We start from the raw sequence: 20711 nt of genomic DNA, 5'->3' as shown, positions 1-20711 counted from the left end.
GGCAATTAATTTCAGCCGCGCGCGACCGTTCCGCGTTTATGCGACACCGACGCCTGTGCCTCGACCCATTGTAATTAAAGTTTATGATTAGAGTTAATAATTCGAACACGTGACCCAGCCATCCCACGTCCCCACTTGTTAGCTTTTAATGGCCCGAGCTACGCCGAACATTTTCGTCGAGTTGCCTGCTATCCGACAGTTTTGCCCGAGATTCGAAAAGCTGCGACGCGATTCGACAAAATAACGAGAGGGCTTGGAAAATCTCCCCCTACAAACTTTCCAAAACTTTCAAAAGATTATACAGTTTGATAACGTGGAAAGAAATCTGCAACATATTTTCTTCTATAAAAAGAATCTAGGTCTTTGAATGTTTCAATCGGAGACTTTTGTGGACAGACATCTTCGTATCGAATTTGCTATTCCGCGCGGTTATCGTCGAGAAACTAAAGTGCTTCGAGAAACAGAAAGTTGCACGAGTTTATTCTTCGAACTGGGCTAGCAGACGGATGTCGACAAAATATTGCGATGCCATGCTTCTGTGCTACGTAAGTTTATTTTCATAACGATATTCGTTCGTAAAGATTGATATTTCTCAATAAGGAATCGGTATCAAAGCCATAGCACCTCCAAGAACGTTATTAAGCAGTGTAACTATTCAAGTGTTTCAAACTATACTAAAACGATTTTGCTTCGAAACTGTTTCATTACTCCGCGCTAATCGTTATCGTCGAGGAAAGTGAGCGCGACATAACTGAACGCGATAGTTTTACTCGGTGCAGTCGAAGTCGTAGCGGTAACCATAGCTATCGACTTGGTGCACAAACAAAAGTACCAGTTTCCGTGGAACTAACAGTAACACGTCGAAGAGGAAACGCGTTTACACGAGGCAAAGAGAGCAACACGGGTTCGTGTCGTCGAACGAGTGACTGATCGGCAAAGTTTGGCTCAAAGTAATCTACGAGGAGCTGTCTGTCGTTACCTTGTGGCGAGATCCCGATGCACGAAGTCCATTTCCTCGAGGTGTTTCATGCCGGATGCTATTTGCGTGGCCATGTAAACCAACGTGCCGAAACTGAAACAGGAAGAAGCAGACGGTTCCGTTCAGAAAGTTTGCCCCCGCGAAACTACGTCAATGTATACGTGCCACCACGTACGCGTCACTCTTCGTAAATATCTGGACAACTTTCAGCTTCCCTTATTTTTCAAGGAATTTCTTCCTTATTACGGAGAGCAAACCAGATACTTACGATCGAACCGGGGTACAATACAGAAAATGTGTACAATTGTTAAATTAAGATAACGCTCTTAAGCATCTTCCTGTAAGAAAATATTTCATGAAAATGAGCGACATTCGCAGTCTATTTACGATAGTGTATGTACACGCTGATATTAGCTCGTAATACCGCAAATGACGACGCTTTAAAGCGAAGAGGAAAACTCGCGGACCATTTGCATCGGTAACAAAAGCTCGACAGATCGAGCGTTTTTGCTCGTGTTTGTTCTGTTCCTGGATCACAAACTTCACGGTTTTCCCGTCCTTTTTTTTCAGGGTTTCCTGTTTGAGACGCGTACGAGAGGAACGATTTTTTTTCTGGATGCACCGACCACTTTTATCGTCGTCATTCTCGGTTATCGTACCGATGAGCTTCTAACTAGAGATAATGCACGACAGTCGACGATTTGTTTAAATAACGCATGCAAATCCTTTTCAGGTCGCTTTACCGTGTTCGGATTTATTTTCGCGGGCTGGTTGTTTTGAGGAAAAGTAGAGAGAGATAAATTTTCAACGGTTCTTTTGAGCTTTTTCAAAGATTTCCTTTGTTAGGATTTAAAAAATAATGTAGTTAATTTACTTGACGTCAAGTGAATTATTATTTATGATATACAATATGTATTAAAAATTCTATTATCAACACTTTAACAGACTTATGTCAGTGATTAAAAATTGATTAATAGAGCTTTTATTATTAATGAACATAGTAATTACTTAACTGTGCTGTAATACGATGAAATATAAAAGTTTCATTCAAATGGGTGCCGCTTGTAGATTCCTACTCCAGAAACCTTTCAATCTAAATAGAATTTCATTCTTTCGTGAATTCTTTGTATCACTCCTCAAAGTAGAAGTACTATAATCAATTTATAAACCCCTTGAAAAAAATAAATTCGAAATAGAGGGAACGGAGTCTAAGTACCGTGCGTCGCCGAACTTCCGGACGGATTTTTGGTACCTGTAATGGAGCATGGCACAAGGAGAAACAAATGTATGAATCAAACCATCAACAGGGAAAAGAATATATGTTTGTTATAAAGTAGGTTGTTATTTGGATTGTAAATCTCTAGCACACTGTAAATCGATATGCTTGCTCGTTTTTAACAAAGACAAAGGATGGACGGTTTCTATCGGTTGTTTCCGTTGCAATGGGTGATCGTTGTGCGAACGCACAGAAAAAATACATGGTTCACCGACAGCTGTCACCAGCACCGATCATCTTCCCTCTCGTTCACCTCTCATTTTCGATCGATTTCTCCTATTTCGAGCACTTTCCACGCGTGACCCGTGTACGATTGGAACTGACATTTCCACGACGATCAAGCCCGAAAAATTGGGTTCATCGCGATTTCGGACGACATCGTTAATCGAAATATCATTTGTCGGCAATTCGACATCGACAGAAAGAATAATCGTTGTTTCGTCCTCGATTGGATCAGTTACAATGCTGACGATACAGAAATGGTAACAGTGGAATCGCAACAGCAAATATTAGCTAACGATTTCACAGCAAAAGTACTTATTTTTAAATTGAAATAAAGTTGTACCCTCTTACACGTAATATTTATAACTTCTTAATAAAAAAAAAAGAAGTTGGAAAGAGTAATCCGTATATTAAATAATTTTGTTTGGCAGCGAATGTTTCTACTGGAAGTATTGAGTATAGAAAGACTAATGAAAATTGAATTTCACTCAAAGTGTTAATTTTACAATTGCATTGTATCGAATCCGCCTATTGTTCGTCACATTAACGCGTTGTAAAGTTAATTAATTTCACTTTACAACGCGTGAAATATCCACAATGCTTCTGCATTATTGTTCCTGTGACACGGAAATAAACAAAAGAGTCTCTGATCTGAATCGAAAAGCGATGAAAGCTTTCAAACGAGTAGAATGCCATGAAATTCAAGTTTAAATATCTCTGGAAAATTTCATCGGTAATTAAACTTACTCTGTTATTTGTTTTCGAATATCGAATATAAATTCGACAGTATTTTCACGTCTATACGAACGATCTACCCATTCTCTATTGTGTCTAGTACCGGATAAAATCGTTTCCTCTGCGAAACAACTTAAATTACTCCTACCTGAGGGTCTTAGCCGTCTGTACAGTGGATGTTTCAGCGATGTGACTCTGCAGGTATTGATTCAAATCCCCGTACTCGCCGTTTTCCAATACGATGCACATGGGGTCGTCTTCGAGGCTCGCGCCCAGTAGCCGCGCAACATTCCGATCGGCTAGCCGTGCCACTCTTTTTGCTTCCTGTTGAAACTCTATCCTGAAAAATACACGTGGACACTCGGAAGTAATATCTTTATAGTTGACTGACCTACCTATCGGACGGCTATTGAGTACGGACACACGGATATACTGGAAATAATGCGAGCATTCTGTATCGGAAAGCGGTCTTTCTCCTCGTTCCTCTTTTGTTTCCTTCCTGGGATAGACGAGAAAGGAGAATAGAAAACAACGGAAGAATAGAAGAAGGATTCTAGAAGATACCTAACATGGGTTTTGAGAACTTTAGATTTGTGAGTTTCCTGTTTAACAAATCCTCTCTGCTTTTATTTAGTTTTCTTTTCTTTATATTTTGTATGAAAGAGAAATTGGTATTGCGTGTTTTTCTTTTCTGTTAGAAAAGAAAATTTCATTTACTTTCTAATGGAAATTCATGTAATTCGAGCTATCAAATACGGTGATCACGATAATGTTTGCTGCGACGTGACGTTACCTTGTTCCTGGATTCTGGTTAATAAATTCTCCTATTTTGAGGAAGTTTGAGCTACAAAGGGTCAGAACGTAAACCGGAAAATGCGTCTCTCCGGGGGACAACGTGGAGAACTTTCGAGTGTACAGAAGCAAAGCTGAACTTTCTGACCGGGACAGAGTAAATTATAATTTTGTAAAGTTCTACCGAATGCAATTGATTAAAGTTTGAGCGAAACTGGACATCAAAGAAGGTTCGATATAATTTTAATCCAAAAAATCTGATCAACTGGTATTGCTATTAGATTGGGTTATTCGAAAAATTTGTAACATTTTCAAAAGCTGCCGATATTTTAATTCTTATTTATTTCAAAAAGTAAAATTTTTGACGCGTGTTCTTGTATTATCGACAGTCATTAATTATGGAGGGATAATATTCATCAATATAAATAGATTTTCAGAAAAGCAATTTGCTTGAAAAATAATGAACCTTCGCAAATTTTGTTGCTAAAATGGTTGAATATTTATCACGAAGGTAAACACGAAAATTTCAATTTATCCATGTTTGTGGTATTGACACAGTTTACACGTACAAATTTTCAGGAAAATTGTTTGACATTTTACCAAAGAAATAAGAAAAAATTTGCTGCTTTTAAAACAAATTATATTTTAGAAAATCTACCGCTACTACGGATCAGAAGGAAGTAATTTTTCAGTCTGCAATCAAGCAAAGTCAAATAAATTATTCGACGAGACGTCGATCATCGACAGCTTAAACACCTCCTCTACATTATAGCGTCGCGGCTACTTAATACACGAACCGTGTCATTATATTCGAAATCACTTTGTGCCGCCTGTTATCGAATTATCGGGTGAACAGGCTGCTCTAAATATAATCGATCGAGATAATTTTCTATCGATGCCCTACACTTCCATTATCCCTTCCACTTGCCGCCACCTCGTTCTACCCGTTCCATTAACCGGATGGATAATAAATGAATCAGAGTAGCACTCTATAATCGGCTAGGATAATTTTCCACCAGTTATCCTATACTTCCCATATTTTCATTCACCGTGAAATATCGAACGCTTAATAGTTTCGGCCACTGAATTCGCCGACTTAAACGAGTCCACCAATAACGTGTTGCTCGATTCATTTTCCATTTGGCAAATTTAATTACCGTCCACGGTTTTATCGGTTCCCGATTTAACGCCACGTTCCGTTGTTTCGTGAATCCAAAACTTTGCAAGAAATTAATACGGTGCTTTGATTTAAATAAAAAGTCCGTCACAGATGAAACGGATAGCACTGTCAGTTTAGAATTTTTCAAATTTTAAAACCACCCATTTATAATATTTTATACTTGAATATTATAAAAATTTGCAGGCAGAAAAAAGAAGATATTCGATGATAAAGGATTCTTACCTAAGCGCATCCGAAGAGCCAGGTCTCAAGGATTTAACGATCACGAGATCGCTGCTCGTGTTCCGGAAAACTTCATCGTAACCAGGAAACCTGTCGATCTCGCAAACGTGAACGTCGCCGAAGTATCCGCAACCGAGGTTTTCAACGATGTTCAGTTTCTCCCGGGGGAAGTCTAAGATGCACTCGGGCACCTCGTCCTCCTCCTCCGTAAGCATATCCTCGGGACTGTAGCTTGTCATGCTGCTGGAGGCTTTCGCGCTCATTGGCGGCGGCGTGCTCGGCGTTGGAGATGGCGGCAACGGTGGCAAAGAATTCTGTAATAAAAACCGGGATGCTGTAGGAAAAACGAGATGAAGCTGCTTATTCAGAGAAAATATTCTGAAATTTTCCTTGTTAGGCATTCTTTCGTTTCCACTGAAATTACCTCCTGTTTGCCTACTTTTTTCTGATACAATTACCTCCAAAGGAATTTTTCCAATATTTATTTTCTAAGTGTGTAAAAATTATTTTTACAATCTTAGTTTTAAACAGAGTTTATCAAAGAGAAAATAATCTTTTCTTTATTTTATCATGTAGAATAACTTGTACTAGATTCGAATTTTCAACCCACCCTGTATACAAATGATCGCAACTTAAAAGGCCCGAAAGTCACGAACCGACGTTTGACACAGTTTTACGCGAAAAGTGGGCCGCATTAACGTGCTCCTTCGAAGGACTAATCGTCATGGATCGCATGTCTGGCGTACATTTTTGATACTCACCTTACAGATCTCCGTGCTGGCGTAATACTTTTCCGGCGGCGGTGGTATAGGCGGTGGATTAGATGGATATTCTTGAACCGGCGGAATCGGTCTGGTAAGATTGATCGCTGTGTTCAGCAACAGCGGAATAACCGGCTGCACCTCGGTGATCCCTGTCCGTTCGGAAGGGGAAGAGAGAGAAAAAAAAAGAATTTTAACAAGGTTAAAAAGACACAATGGCCAGTTCGCACGCAAGAAATTATTGGTCAAGTTTTAACTCGCCCTCCGCGTTGCATGTTCCTTGGAACTTTCCAACAACCACTTCCTACGTTTCCGTCTTTCTATTACCAAACTGTGTAACTTCTATTACGACATGTAACGCGATTGTTGGTTACTTTTTCGGGTCAAAATTTCAGTATGCTCGAGACGTTGTCCTCAACTCATAATCCAAAATGGTTTCATTCATAGTTGTCTACCTTTCATGAGGCAGACTTGGGTTAGGTTCGTAAATCACTCACTTTACAAATTTAACACTTTATTCTTCTTCTGATCCAATCGATCACTCAGCCGCGATCGGCCAGGATCGAGCTATCTCAGAATTGACAATCCTCGCTACAGCGTGGACAATAGTCGCTCGAAAATTGTGAAATGTTTTTATTTCTCCGAATGATATAAAGAAGAGAAAAGCAATTTTGTGACAGGAGCTACTAGCGAAATACTTTCGCGAAGCATCGAGGAACGTTTCCCTCGACGAGAGCGTGGCAAATACGAGAAAACGGAATAACTCGTCAACTATTCGAGTTGGACGGATAAAAGCATGCTTCGCTGGAGAGTTGTCTGAATTTTTTTCGGCTTCGCGAACCTTTCTGCCAGAAGTAATAGTCGCGAGACCGTTGCTGCATTTTTTCTATCTTTTACCGAGAAACATTCGAAAACGTGAAAGCTAAGGAAACTTTAGATCCAACGGGACTGATTAGAGATATAGTCGGCCTAGACACGAGAGCGCGATAAATTACCCGATTCTTTATGATTTGTACCCGTGTAAGTATTGGCTTAAGCGCCTCAAACTCTATAATAAGCCGTCGATCATTAGGCTGTAATTTAATTCGAGGCCTGTATGCTTCGATATCACAGTAGGTGTTGCATTTATCGTCACGATCATTGCTTATAGCGCACCGCGATTTGATGCAATTTTAATTGAACACAAACTCGATATTATACCGCAACGCAGAGCTATTCATTTGAAGTTCCCTTGGTATCAATTACACGCTGCTCTAATAAATAGTAGAGAAATTAAACGTTAGTTAAGCGCACTTTAAATTTGCGTGAAATTGTTCATTTTCATCTGATAAGAGTTTCTGTAATAATTTTAATTATCGTTACACCAGAATCTCCAATTTATTCCAATTAGTTTAAATTGATCTAATATGTAATTAAAGATAAAGATTTAATCCTTTGAAAGATTTAATCCTTAATTGATGAACTATACACGAAACTTATGATTTAATTTAAATCAAATTATCATCAATTAGATAACAAACGTTTAATGCAATAATTCGACTGTAAAATTTAATTATGAAAATTTTCAACTTAACACGTCAAATGTTCTGTAACTAATTGATAATTCCCAAAAACCCTGGGAATTAATTATTTAACGTTACGTCTTATTTAACTGAATTCCAGCAAACGGTGCATGTGCATGCAGAGAATTCGAAGGGCTTAAACATTTACACTTAATGTCGCTACCAACCACTGTAATCCGTGATAGTTTTGTGTAGTTGCGGTGTCGTCGTGGTGTAGGCGGCGGGGTGGTACTGCGCCGGAAGTGGAGGGCAAATTGGTCCCTTGTCCTCGCCCTCCTCCTGCACGGAGACCTGCGACCGAATATTGAGCGTTCTCGTTAATGAGGCTGACATTTATGCACACGGCAAGCATGTGTATCGAACGGCAAAAGCGATACGCCCCTCCCCCGGAAACTTTCCGTCACTTCGTGCCACTAATATGCATTTCTGTCCTAAATCATCATCGATTTTCAAAACATTCCTGGTGTTTGATCCACGAGTTACATGAAATCGCGAAGCGTGGTTAATATCAGCGACGAAAAGTATTTAAGCCAGTTGATAATGTTTCAAAAAGTGTATAAACCATCATGAAAGAATTGTTGATAATTACGTAGGTATTAATATAATCAGTAACACGATGCATCGATACGCATTTAGCCTGCTACATAATTCCCGTGGAATAAAATTGAATCGTATTAACGAATAATTATCAGTTACTGTTCTCCCTGACGTTCGAGGAAATTGAATCAGAGGATATTACACGAGAACTGATTCGTTAATAATCAACGTTCAGCCAAATGTACGAATCGATAATTCATTACTACTTGCAAAAGTACTCGTAAAGTAGATTCGGTAAGTTCGTTTCAAAAATTTTCAATTTTTTCTTGCAGTGGAACAAATAGACGTGCAAGTCGTAGTTTCATACGCTATGTAATTAAATTTCACAATTTGAAGAAATGTTTTTATGAACCTTTTCTTTCACAGGAAGAACACACAAGATTAATCGCGTAACAAACAATCTTTCCCTACCAGTAGTGACACTTCATCCCTTCCTTTCGTTCAGAACGATAAGGAGGATCGTGTCGGGTCGTCGAATAGTCTCTGTACTTTGCGATATATAATATCCATTGATTTTTGCCTTGCCCTCGGCGCGAATGTCACAGACGGCCTGGTCGAGAAGCCAGGTTACCATAAGGGGTGGGGGTGTTAATTTCCGTTTAGGAAGCGTTAGGGTGGCAGAGCCGGCGAGACGGTGGCACCGTTAAGATAAGATAACCACTTAGCCATCGGGACTCTGCTCGAATCTCTTTGCACGAATCTCTTTACCCTGCCCGCTCTTCTTCTTTCCACTTTTTCCAGCGTGTTCCCCGTCGAACCTCTTCTCGCTTTCTTTGATCGCTGTCGTTTCTGGTACCGTTGCTCGTCTTCCTGTCATCTAAGCGTCCCATCTAACGCTTCTCTTTCACCATTAGGGCTGTATCTACAGTCCTGTCGTGTCTTCTGCCGCCCTTATGGCCGGCATTCAAAGCGACGTCGTTCGCTCCTTCACGTTTATGGCTCGATCGCTGAGCTCCTGCTGTGTCGAGAGGCTGTTCTTCCAGGATTACAGGATGAATGTTGCCGACAGGACACGCGTTGCCATCATTTATCGCATCTTCAAACAGGACGGGGAATCATCGAGACGTTTGTATGTGGTCAATTTTGAGCAGGTGTTGCTGATGGAAATCGTGTCCAACAGAATTGGTGTATTTTATTTATTTTATTTTTAAGGTAAATTTGTTCAAATGCTTGGAATTTAGATCGTACAAAAGAGAGAATTTTCTTTAAGTTTCATCAGGAATCCTGGATGATCGTTCGGTGAAATGATTACCTCAATTCCGAACGTACCTCGCGAATAAACGCGATAAATAACGCGAATGTAATTCCTTCGTGGATAAGCATAAAAAAAAGAAGGAAAAGGATCGCGAGGGGTGACGCTCGATGAAATCCCAAACGTACGAGAGCGGAGGATTCTAGTAATAAAACGAACTTCCATTAATTAACGGCGAAGTGCTTTTTGCCATTTTCATTACCACGGCTACGCTTTTGTCCTCTTTGCCGTTCAACCTGTCGGATATTTGCCCATTTTCCGTCTTCTCTCGACACTCGCCCGTTATCCGGGTATCGTTTGCTCCATCACTCGTTTCATGCTTCTTTCTCCATCTCCTCGAACGAAGAACCGTTTCAACCGTGGCCGATCGTGATCCTGATTCGAGTGTCTTTCGAACGCGATATCATCGTTTAATTTCATACCCGTACAATAAACCATGCGTTTCGTCGCGTTTGCGGTACGATAACGTTCGTTCCTCTCGAAGATCGACGAAAATGACGGTTCGATGGTACGTATAATCTCTTCTATCTCGTTTATTCTTCGCATGAGTTTCAAGTGAATTTTGTCGAGATTCGCAATTCAATCTCTCGTTTCGCGTAATCGCGAAAATTGCAAACGTTATCCGTTCGGATAATCACGTTAGATATCATTTAGCCTTTTTCGCGCGAGTTATTTTACGGGCAAAGAAAAATTCTGGTATATATAAAATAAAGTACGCCGAGATAGGAACATCTATTAAATTAAACGGGATTTTTACGTATATTATAAAACACAGAGCTACGCGTATTTTAAAATAAACTTTATCACGTTGCACTCGCCGTTGAATTAAATTCTGCGTACCAAGTAAACTGGTGAGTTTTTGTCAAAACCATTTCGTGTTTAGATTAATTTCGCAAAGATACACATTCGTGCATCGATTAATTTTAACGCAATTAATTTCAGTATAATATTAAGGCATTCAATTAATTGAAAATTAACGAAAAATCATTTGGACGTTCGTGAAAAATCTTTTATTCGAGAACAGCAGTAAGAAAAATGATGAAAAACGAGGGAAAAGAAAACGATGCCGCGTGAAGCAGCGAACCGTCTGTTTGTTTTTCATCAGGAAGACGGTGGAACGTTTGGCTTGGTTGTGCTCTAATGCTTAATCCGGAAACTAGCGGTCGTGACAATGCGGATACACGCGTACGTCAAATTTGCGGTCAGGATTACGGTATACGAGAATCAGAGAGAGAGTTTGTTGCTTTAAATTAAAATAATCTGTTTTCGCATAGCCACCCCTGGTATCGCGACGAACCCCACGGCTAAAGTCGGTAATCGCATTATCTCACTTTTGAACGCCTCCCTTTCTCTCTTTGCCACCCTCTCTAATTCAACGAGAACCCTTCGTTTCGCGCCACCACACCCCCGTGACACCCTCGTCAAATTGGAATAAAAGCGCGTTCACGGGCCTGTCTGACGATCGGACCGTTCGACAGTAATAAATTCCATGAAATTTAATGAAATCATGCCCTTTTATCGCAGAACAATCTGATTAGGTAATTTGTGATAGCTCTATAAAATAGACGCGGAGAAAAGTGATTTTTTTTAAAAAATAAAGTACTTGAGATCTCGAGGCAAAAGAAGAATTTAAAAAAAAAAAAGGATATATGAAAGGATGAAAATGGACAACTGGAAATTAAAATACCTTTTAAAATAATTAATTTTCCACCCAAGTACCTTTTGACCCAAAGATTTCGCTATATGGAATATCTAATAAAATGCACCTCTAAAAATATATATTTAACGAATGAGTTTCATTTAGAAGAAACGAAGGTGACCTCAAAATTCAATCACCTTCGTATAAAAAAGCATTACCTGTTCGACGAAGGATTACTATAGAAGGAATTTAATTATACCGTCAATATCATACACATTTTCATATATTTTTTTTTAGCCTCGTTCAAACGTCGACGATCAATTTTTCCAATATTTCATTAAGAAGAAAACGTTCGCGAACGAGCGATTCGTCAACCCGGCGAGAAATTAATTCATCTTTCTATTTATTTTCTCTATTCCCCAGGAGCAGTTTTCGCGACAGGATAACTCGCGAAAGGAAATAATTCGCCATCGTTCGACAACGCAGGCAGCTGACTCTTGTTTGCTCGCGCAACGCATATTTTTCACGATACGTTAAAAAAGTAACGAACTGTGAAACAACCATGCCAGCCGACCCATTGTGTTACACAGGCCGCCTTAATACGGCTGCGAGCACGCGAAACATTCGAACAAGTCTGTATTGTTTCCACCGGATAAACGGCGGAATGTTCGAGCTTCGGTTCGTTGCTGTACTGAGGAAAGCTTTTGTAGGAAAAGCGTTTTTGTAGAAACACCGGGTATTTCGATACGAGAAAATCGACTGACCATTCTCGTCGAACGAATGAACGAATGCGATGGAATAACGATAATGTCAACACAGATAACGATCATTTTTTTCTGGGAACATCTGTCATATGAATTTATATGATAAAAAGATGGAAAATGCGTTGAATCAACGGTTTCACTGGTTTCTGACGCATTATTCATTCACGATTTACGTCCACCCCGTGGCTACTAATTTAATAATATTGCGTAGAAATATTTCAAAACGGATCCAACACGATGTACTCCAGAACAAAAATACTGTCCGGTTCTCGTTAAACAATATATCATTGGACTGAAATTTCTGGCATTGTTTACGAGACCAACCGGGACCGTCGTGTTGGGAGCTTATAAATATTTCATCGTCCCTCCGCATCGGGCGGATCTGGCTGACCCCATGAAATATCAACTACAAATTAATTTTTTTTCCTGCAAATTTCAGGCAAATACGAGGTTATCTGCCAAGTATTTTATTAACCATCATACGTTTTCTAACGCGTTAACTATAATAAAATTGTCAAATTGGATACCTTTCCCATTAAGGGTTGTTTTTTGAAAATTATTTCCGTGGGAAAACGAATACCGCAAAAACACTGTTCACAATTACCGAAAAATCAGTAGCAGCGCACCCTTTTTTTGCGAACGGTGTTAGAAAAGAAGTGGAAAGAGGTCGGAAGTGCAATGAAAAAAGGGAAACGAGACACTCGACAGGTTTGCAACGTCGAGGCGAGACAAGTAGCAGGTGGCTAATACCGGAAGTGGCGTGGAACAGGGTCGAACACGAAGGAGACGCTTACGTGTGTATACAGACTTACTCGTGGACCAGATAACGCACGTTTTGTGCCAACAATACCGCCATACGAGCGGCTCTTTTAATTAAGTGGAGTCAGCTCGACTGGCTGGTTAAAATTTATTCAATGGGAATGATATTGGTTCAGGGTGAAGCTGAATCGATGCTAGGAAATAGGGAGAGACTTTTAAGAGACCTCTTCTGGCTGTCTAATAAATGCGACCCACCGGAAACGCTTTTGTTTAATGATCCGGAGGGAAGATTAGCTGCACTTTCGTAAATCTCCGTGCTTTTTAATTATAACTCCAAACGAATTGTATTCATTTTAAAATGAAATACAAATTATTTCAATACATTATTGTGTACGCAGTTAGTTCTTTCTTAATTAGAAAAATTATCAATTTCTATCGGACACTCAATACAACTATTGAATTTCATTTAAGTGTCCGATAGAAATTGATAATTTTTCTAATTAAGAAAGAACTAACTGCGTTCACAGAAATGTGACCACGGATCCATTCGTCAAAAGTGTTTAACAGGAAAAAGGTTAAATTCCTTCTGCCACTGTTTCCGTTCTGTTTCGTCCCCTTTACGTGAGCACAATTTTTCCAAGCCGTTCGTTGTGCAGCGTGTTTCAACATTGTTCGCCACACTAACGGCGGTAATTAATTTTTCCCCGAGACAAAGTGGATCCGTCTTCAGGCACGCGCTCTCATTACCAGCGGTCCGCGTACAGAGAGGATACATCCTGTCTTTAGCCAAGGGAATAGCGAACCACGGTCGACAACAAATATAAAAGTTTAATAATTCCCGCTATTACACGTAGCTCGACAGGAATTCACGAACACCGTGGACATTCCACTTGGAAATGAAGTGTTAGATATGCGCAACCGTTCCTTTGAAACGTGTTGCTGCATTTTCTCTTCGAATACATTTTTACCATGTAATCACCTGCTGATTTAAGTAATGTTAATGGAACTTTTCCAACGTTCTTACAAACACGTGTAACTTTACTATTTAAAAGGGAATAATTATACTCTGTTGATTAATTAAAAATATTACGAGTTTGCAGAAGCTTTTATCGTTTACACGAATGACTGTTTATTCTAATAGCAAGGACTTTTATTTGAAAGGTAATAAAAATATTTCAAGTATGAATTAAAATTATTTCAAGTGGGTAAAATATATTTATCCCTGTTTATTAAGTGGCCCTTTTGATCATCCGCTTCGATCATCGACGGTTTCTTTTAAAAAAAGTATTTGACTTTTTAGTTTTACAACTGGTACTCAACGCGAAACAGGACTAACGTAAGACGTTTACCATGATTGCTCAAAAGCTTTTTCGTCTCGAGCGTGTTGAAAACGACGAGTAAATATCCACGCTACCATTCCGTTTATTAGGATCGAAACGAGCCGACACTCGAGTCTCTAGCTGAAGAAAAATCACGACCACTAGAACAGGATCGTCGATGACCATTTAGAAAATTGACGGTGTCGAGTTGAAATGTTAGTTGATCGTAACGAGGCATTCTGTGCTTCATTTTTACGAACATGGATCTAATTGGTCGATTTAGTATCGTATTAACGATCGCTTTTTCTCTAGTGAAAATAATAAAACAAGTAAGAAAACAACAAGAAAATTAACTCAATCTGAGAAGATTAATTTTAAAAAATTGAAAGAATCGAAGGATGTATTTTTAAAACAAATTTGAAATCAACAGAATGACCTAAATTGCTCTTAATTTTATATATTTCATAAAAGCAACTTTGGCCAACATTTTAATTTAGGTCAAACACCCGATCGCGGCCCGGAAGGGATGGAATTTTTGGAATTTTTCTGAACGATAGATGCCGTATAACAGAATTTACGAAAAAATTCAAGCGATCCGGTTGATCTCGTTGCTGTTATTTATATTTCGTGTTTATATTGTAATCCAGGTGAATTGGAGCGAAGCGTTCGTGTTTTAAATCGATTACATTGGACGAATTACGATGAAATGATTTTCGTTACTCGATTTCCAATATTTGATAAAATAGCAGATGTAACGAGCAGCCGGAAAATTGTAACAGAAATTTATCCGGCATCGAATGAAATTCGTTGAATCGAACTAGGAACACTTACCTTTAAATCACCGTGTTGATCGTAGAACGTGGATGGTGCGAGGGCAGCCTTCAGCCTTCGATTTCGGTAGAAAATGAACATGATTGCCGCCAATAGCATTACGATCACCGTCGTTAGGATCCCGATTACCAGACCGACGAATTGCTTTGATTCGGGCTCCTTGCTCTTATCTGGAACTGATCGATAGATACCCGATTAGTTTCCTTCAAATTATTTCAATACATTAACCTATAGGTGGTCATTAAAATAAATCTCCGATACTCTGTATTAAAATCAATTGAAAAATTATTAAAATCTGTATAATAATCTTATATTTCTATATGAAGGTACGTGTAAAATATTATTCAAATTACGTGATTAAAATTCTATAGGGAAAGCATTTGTCCGAACATCAAACGACCTCGATGATACCACCATATCAATTGGCATAAATGATCCTCCAAAGATCGTACACTTCATTAACTATCACATGTTGCTCTGATAAATGAGATCCGGTTCTTCGGTAACTCTTCGCTAAGCCAATCGATAGAAGTAACAAAGAGCAAAAGGTCCTTTCCACGCCTCGATTTCTATGCGCTTGCAAACGCTCGCAAACGTTTCTATTCCGAGAGACACGAACGCTATACGCATCTCTATTTGCATACCGGTCAACTAATACACTCAAAGTACACGACCGATCAAGCTGGATATTATAGTGAAGGCAGCCTCGCATAATGCACGATGACCCGATAATGATGATTGCGTTCATCATGCACCTCGTAATTGGATCAGCTGATCTATAGACACTTTATCGAACGATCGCTTGCTTTCATTTCAACATCAAACATCGACTATTGTTCATCACTGTATCTTTGTAGAAAGATAAGAAACGATACTGTTTAAAATAAAACAGGACTACTGTATTATTTTTAAGATATTCGAATAGAGATAGATCGCCAATTATTAATAATAACACTTTTCTGATCATCTATCATTTCTTTCTCTTAAATTATTTCATTCCTCAAGCAAAAGTAAACGTTTTTCGCTGAAACAATAGTCGGTTTCATCGCGATTTCTCGCCTCTCGAAAGATATTTTCGCGTAACTTCCAACAGCTTCGCGGCTCACTTGAGCTTGCTATGAAACTTCAACGGCAAGAGAAGGAAAAACGAACACGTTCCGCTTCGCAACGTACCTTGCTCGCTCCTTTACAAAGTCGAAGATCGTTACACAAGGAACAGCAGAATATTGGTTTCATCGCGAGAAAGGCTGAATTGTAACGAACGTTGGATGCGCGTTGTATTCGAGCGAACGAATAGAGAAGGCCTTTAGTTTTTATTTCGACGCGCTTTTCCACCTGTTTCGCGAAAATCAAGTAGGAAAATCCTCGGAGCTTTTATTTCTATATTTTTTTATCCTCTGCACGAGAAGATATTACGAACTGTAGTTTATAAAATTCATTTATAAGCTTTAAAAGAACGTATTTTATTTTCACAGAATTGGAGCAACAAAAGCCTCGAAGCAAAGTATTATTAAAATTGACTGGAATAAAAGGTGCAAATCAAGTTCCTTTGAAAATCACCTACCGATTAATGAACCTTATTAATGATTTGCTGCAAACGCGAACAGCAGCAACAATAAAAGGAACGAGGAAGGAAAAGGTGGTTGGAGATCGGTATTCAATTTTCTTGTAGCTTCTAAGAGCTTTGAAAAAAACAAGAAAACTGAAGCGAATGAAGCGAGGAATCGAAGTGATACGGAAAATTACACTGGGAAATGGTCGATGCAACAATAGTGAAAAGCGGTCAGACTTACGGGCATTATCGTTGTTTTCCTCCTTATTAAAAGTGGCCTTCACTTCATCCCTCTGTAGCGGACCCTCGTTATTCTGATAGGGACTGCCGGTAGCTGATACAATGGCGCTCTTGTTCCTCGCCTCTTCATCCTCGGTGTTGTTCCATTCCGAGATCACTGCGCATCAGGGATGAAGACTAATGAAATTCTCATCCATCAAAAGAATTGAACGAGAAGAAAGTCTGTCTATTTCAAACGAGCCGAACGTACAAATGCGTGATCAGTCTTTTTAATTTGCTAACGGGTTTTGTTGACTCAAAGAATTAAAACTTCTTTACGCAAAGTGTACGAACTTCTTATCAGAAACAACTTTCTATCGATTAACCTTCATTAAATCTGCCTCTTAACAGGCAGCCCTTAAAAGCTTTCAGGTTCCGTTCGATCAAGGCAACAAAGAAGAGGAGAGATCGATGCCCCGACGAAGCGAGGAATCAAATAGAAATCTGAAAAGCGATTCGCTTCACGTCCATGGGAATCACGTGGAATTCTGGCCACTTCGACGGGGGCCAAGCAATCGAAGTTATCTCTCACGGAACGAGAGAACACCAACGCCGCACTCTCAGAGAATGATTAACGATCCTTTCGACGTTCGTGTTAGCTTCGCAGGAAAAACTTTTCGAGGGCGCGTATTTCACCTGACAGCAAGGTAAGTTTCGTTTCTGAATCGCCACCACGTGCTTTGGTTCGCGCCAACGTGTTAAGGACATCTAGTGTCTTTCTTCGAACCAACTGTCTTTGAATATTTTATAATAAAAGTATATCATTTTTTAACGATTGACATTTAAAATTTTTAATTTTAAGAAGCTACAAAAATTAGTAACCGTTCGATCAAAAATCTCTTTCTTTCTATTCTAACGGTTTAAAAAAATGCTAATGGCAGAATCATGAAAATTGAATAGAACGATCGCTGGCCGACACGAAGCTCGTTATTTCCAAGATTACCCGTTCACAATTGACGGGAACGAGAATTCTATCGCACTCTCCGCGTCTGAGAATTCATTGTCTCTTCAAAGCGAATACGTTCTGACGTATCATCACCGGTGCACAGCCCGTCCGATTATTCCTCATCTTCTCCGATAATTCTATCGTTGGCGAACTGCGAAACGGCGAGCGTGTCAGCTAAAATTGGAAATCGAGTTCACGAGAACACGTAAGAGAGAGGAGGACTCGGAGGTTCATTCTTTCCTTGATCCAAAGTTCGAGATCGTTGGCGTCGAGATATACCTAGCACCAGCCCGAAGATATTCCGGAGAAGCTATTTCGTTATCGATATCACGGTATCACGGTTCCTGAGATCCCTTTTGTTTCCCCGCAACCTTCGTATATTTCTCCCAGGCACGTTTTTCTTCCTTTTTACGCGAGACGCGGCGGTAGCCTTTCGGAGGGAGCCGAAAGACAGCTTTTTGTTGGAAGAAAAATGTCTTGCGATACTTTTTTTCGAATAATATATGTTTGAAATAAATTACGGGGAAAGAGATCGAACATTGCGAGACGTCAACTTATTTTCTTATAATACAAAGGTAATAAAATAAAATTTTTATTTATACAAGTAGTACGGGTCAATAATTAACACGTTGACTGCCAGGCAAACACTATTAAAAATTTCATTAGATAATATTTATATTTTTAAAAATTTTATTTATTATTTTCCGAATATTTTGTTATTTTCATTATCCGCTGTTTCAAATACCTAATAAAAATATTTCTAATTAGATAAGTAATCAAATTCCTAATAATATAGATAATGGCTTCCTTTGATAATTCAAGTGTCACTCAGATATGGGTGATATGGCATTCAACGTGTTAAAACGACAGTAGTGAAATTGCTAATAATAAAGTAACACCTAAATTATATTATAAATCCCAAATATCTCTCACCTGATTCGAAGATTACCTCGCTGAGCATGATCCAACGTGCGGCAAAATACAGCTGGAGCTTCAGAAAGCGGCCAGCACGTGAATGAAGCTTTATGGTAACGTCACGCGCCTGTTCCAGCACCAGATCCGGTATGTAGGAGAAATGAACAGGTTCGCCATTGAATTGGTTTGCACCGGCTCCGAGATACACTTTCGCGTAAGAAAAGACCTGGAAAGAAATCGTATATGTGTGTTAGTAGGTGCTCGTGTACGACTAGGATGAAGCGATTACAGGACGTGTAAACGGAAAGAAAATCATTGAACTTGATGGAAACGTTTCATCTGTTCCGTCTACATTTTTCTTTTTCCCTTTTCTGCTTTTCCGCTCGAGTATCGGTGGCTCGCGTGTATACGCGAAATTGGGTAATAAGTATCGGCCACTCGGGGTAATTCTACCCTAGGTGAATTTAATTCCTCGTCTGTCCATTACATCCGTTTCTCCCACCTAACGAAACGTGTTGAATTTTTTGTAGGATTTTTAACAGATTGATCGTCTCTAATTTCATATAATCGAATCATTAAGAAAATAATCAAAATTATATACTTAAAATTTCTGATTTTAAATCTATCCAGGAAATAAGTTAATTAAGATAACAGCTATTCATATTAAAGAATTTTCAGAAAATAATCTCGTTTTTTCTTCTTGCTATCAGTTTGCCGCGTACTTGAATGAATAATAACGAATTCACGGATTTCACAGTCAGTTTATATAGATTAAGCAAACATCAATCTCCGTGTTCAGCGAATATAATGGGAATATTAATTCGAATAATCTCCAAGGAAGCGTATTTGAATATCATTTTACGCGATTCGTGCCAGCTACTGGATTTCCAGATTACGTAAGAAAATACCCAAGAAAGAATCGAGGAAATATTTCTACGATATCTTAGACTTTAAGTCTCAACTGGATGTGTATTCCCGAGTGGTTTTATACACTTTTAAAGTACATACTTTATAAATACGACTTTCAAGAAATTTCATTCCTGAAATGAGAAAAAATCGATTCTGTTTACCTGCACATCCTTTGTGAAGAAATTGTTCATATGCAAGTGAATGGCAGTGAAATTTCTTGAGTAATCAAACTCGAACGTGATTTCCACAGGACGTCCTAGCATGCTGGGTGTGTCGTTTCTCCAGCCGACCCATTCGTAACCTAAAATAAACAAAAAGAAAAATAAATATTACTGTTTAAAAAATTTTCAAGAGTTTTGTAAAATTCAGGAAGCGATTGCAAATTTTTAACGCTTATTGTACCTACATAATTCAAATATCCACCACTTTTCAATTATATTTCCTATAACAAAAGGCTGCAAAAGATTCTAGAAAATTAATCTTTCCACGGATACACGTACATTTACCGTTGTAATAAATTTAGCTAACAATATTCCTTTTAAAAGCCTCTATCCGTATCGGGTTACGTTTCCATTACCGAAAAGACTAAAAAATCAGAGAGAAATTTTTTGAATTCATTTGAAAAAACTATTACGTCGTTCAACAGCTGGCATTGCATTCGATAAAAATCGAATCCGCAGCTAATTCGAGTTTAACAACATTCGCGATCTGTCCCGTACGATCGAACAGTTCAATGTTTCCCTATCCGTACTCTCGTCTCTCTTCGCTCTCTTTTTTTCCCCGTGTGTGCTTTAACAATATGAACGGAACAACGAAACGAGAATAATTCCATTCGCAGGCTAGCCTGTCTGAAAAATGACACGTCGCATCGTTGGATCCGATTACCCGATCGACACCACGCTCCGACAAACGAGACAATAAAATCTGTAACATAAATAATCCACGAATCGCGGACGTGACGGGAAATTTGTTTGCGACCAGCCTGAACGGTCGTTCCTATCAAATGAACAAATTGTTTCAACGCGGAACGCATTTGTTGCAAACTGCTGGATATACTGTTGAAAGGCTCGCTCCCAACTACCCGGCCAACCTATTTTCACTCGAACGACAGCAGCTGCTGCTTTTTGAATGTTGCCTTAATTAATTGTCAGGCTGAATGGAAAATAGCAGGCGTTCCGCGCAATCTGTGACTGCATTGAATCTGTGGTCTTTTCTGCGAA

At 39.1% G+C, this 20711-nt stretch overlaps 1 protein-coding gene across 4 annotated transcripts in view; it reads right to left on the bottom strand.

Moving 5' to 3' along the window:
- Positions 1–20711, bottom strand: part of Ddr (discoidin domain-containing receptor 2) — a 191881-nt gene that overhangs the window by 45556 nt on the left and 125614 nt on the right. For 3 of the 4 annotated variants that reach the window (XR_004581792.2, XM_034327477.2, XM_034327390.2), the window contains 9 exons: positions 19653–19792; positions 18601–18808; positions 16684–16839; positions 14891–15066; positions 7897–8020; positions 6168–6319; positions 5407–5720; positions 3361–3552; positions 980–1072 (listed from right to left, as the gene is read on the bottom strand). Coding sequence is in view for 2 of the 4 variants with exons in the window: in XM_034327477.2 (XP_034183368.2) it covers positions 980–1072; positions 3361–3552; positions 5407–5720; positions 6168–6319; positions 7897–8020; positions 14891–15066; positions 16684–16839; positions 18601–18808; positions 19653–19792 (1555 nt within the window). In the remaining 2 variants the exon portion in view is untranslated. The remainder of the gene's footprint in view (positions 1–979; positions 1073–3360; positions 3553–5406; positions 5721–6167; positions 6320–7896; positions 8021–14890; positions 15067–16683; positions 16840–18600; positions 18809–19652; positions 19793–20711) is intronic. The other variant, XR_004581796.2, reaches the window with a different exon arrangement.

Source organism: Osmia lignaria, chromosome 9 (genome assembly GCF_051020975.1).
Source record: "Osmia lignaria lignaria isolate PbOS001 chromosome 9, iyOsmLign1, whole genome shotgun sequence".
Lineage (NCBI taxonomy): Eukaryota > Metazoa > Arthropoda > Insecta > Hymenoptera > Megachilidae > Osmia > Osmia lignaria.
The sequence above is the reverse complement of the archived record's forward strand: the minus strand, read 5'-3'. Positions and strand labels throughout refer to the sequence as shown.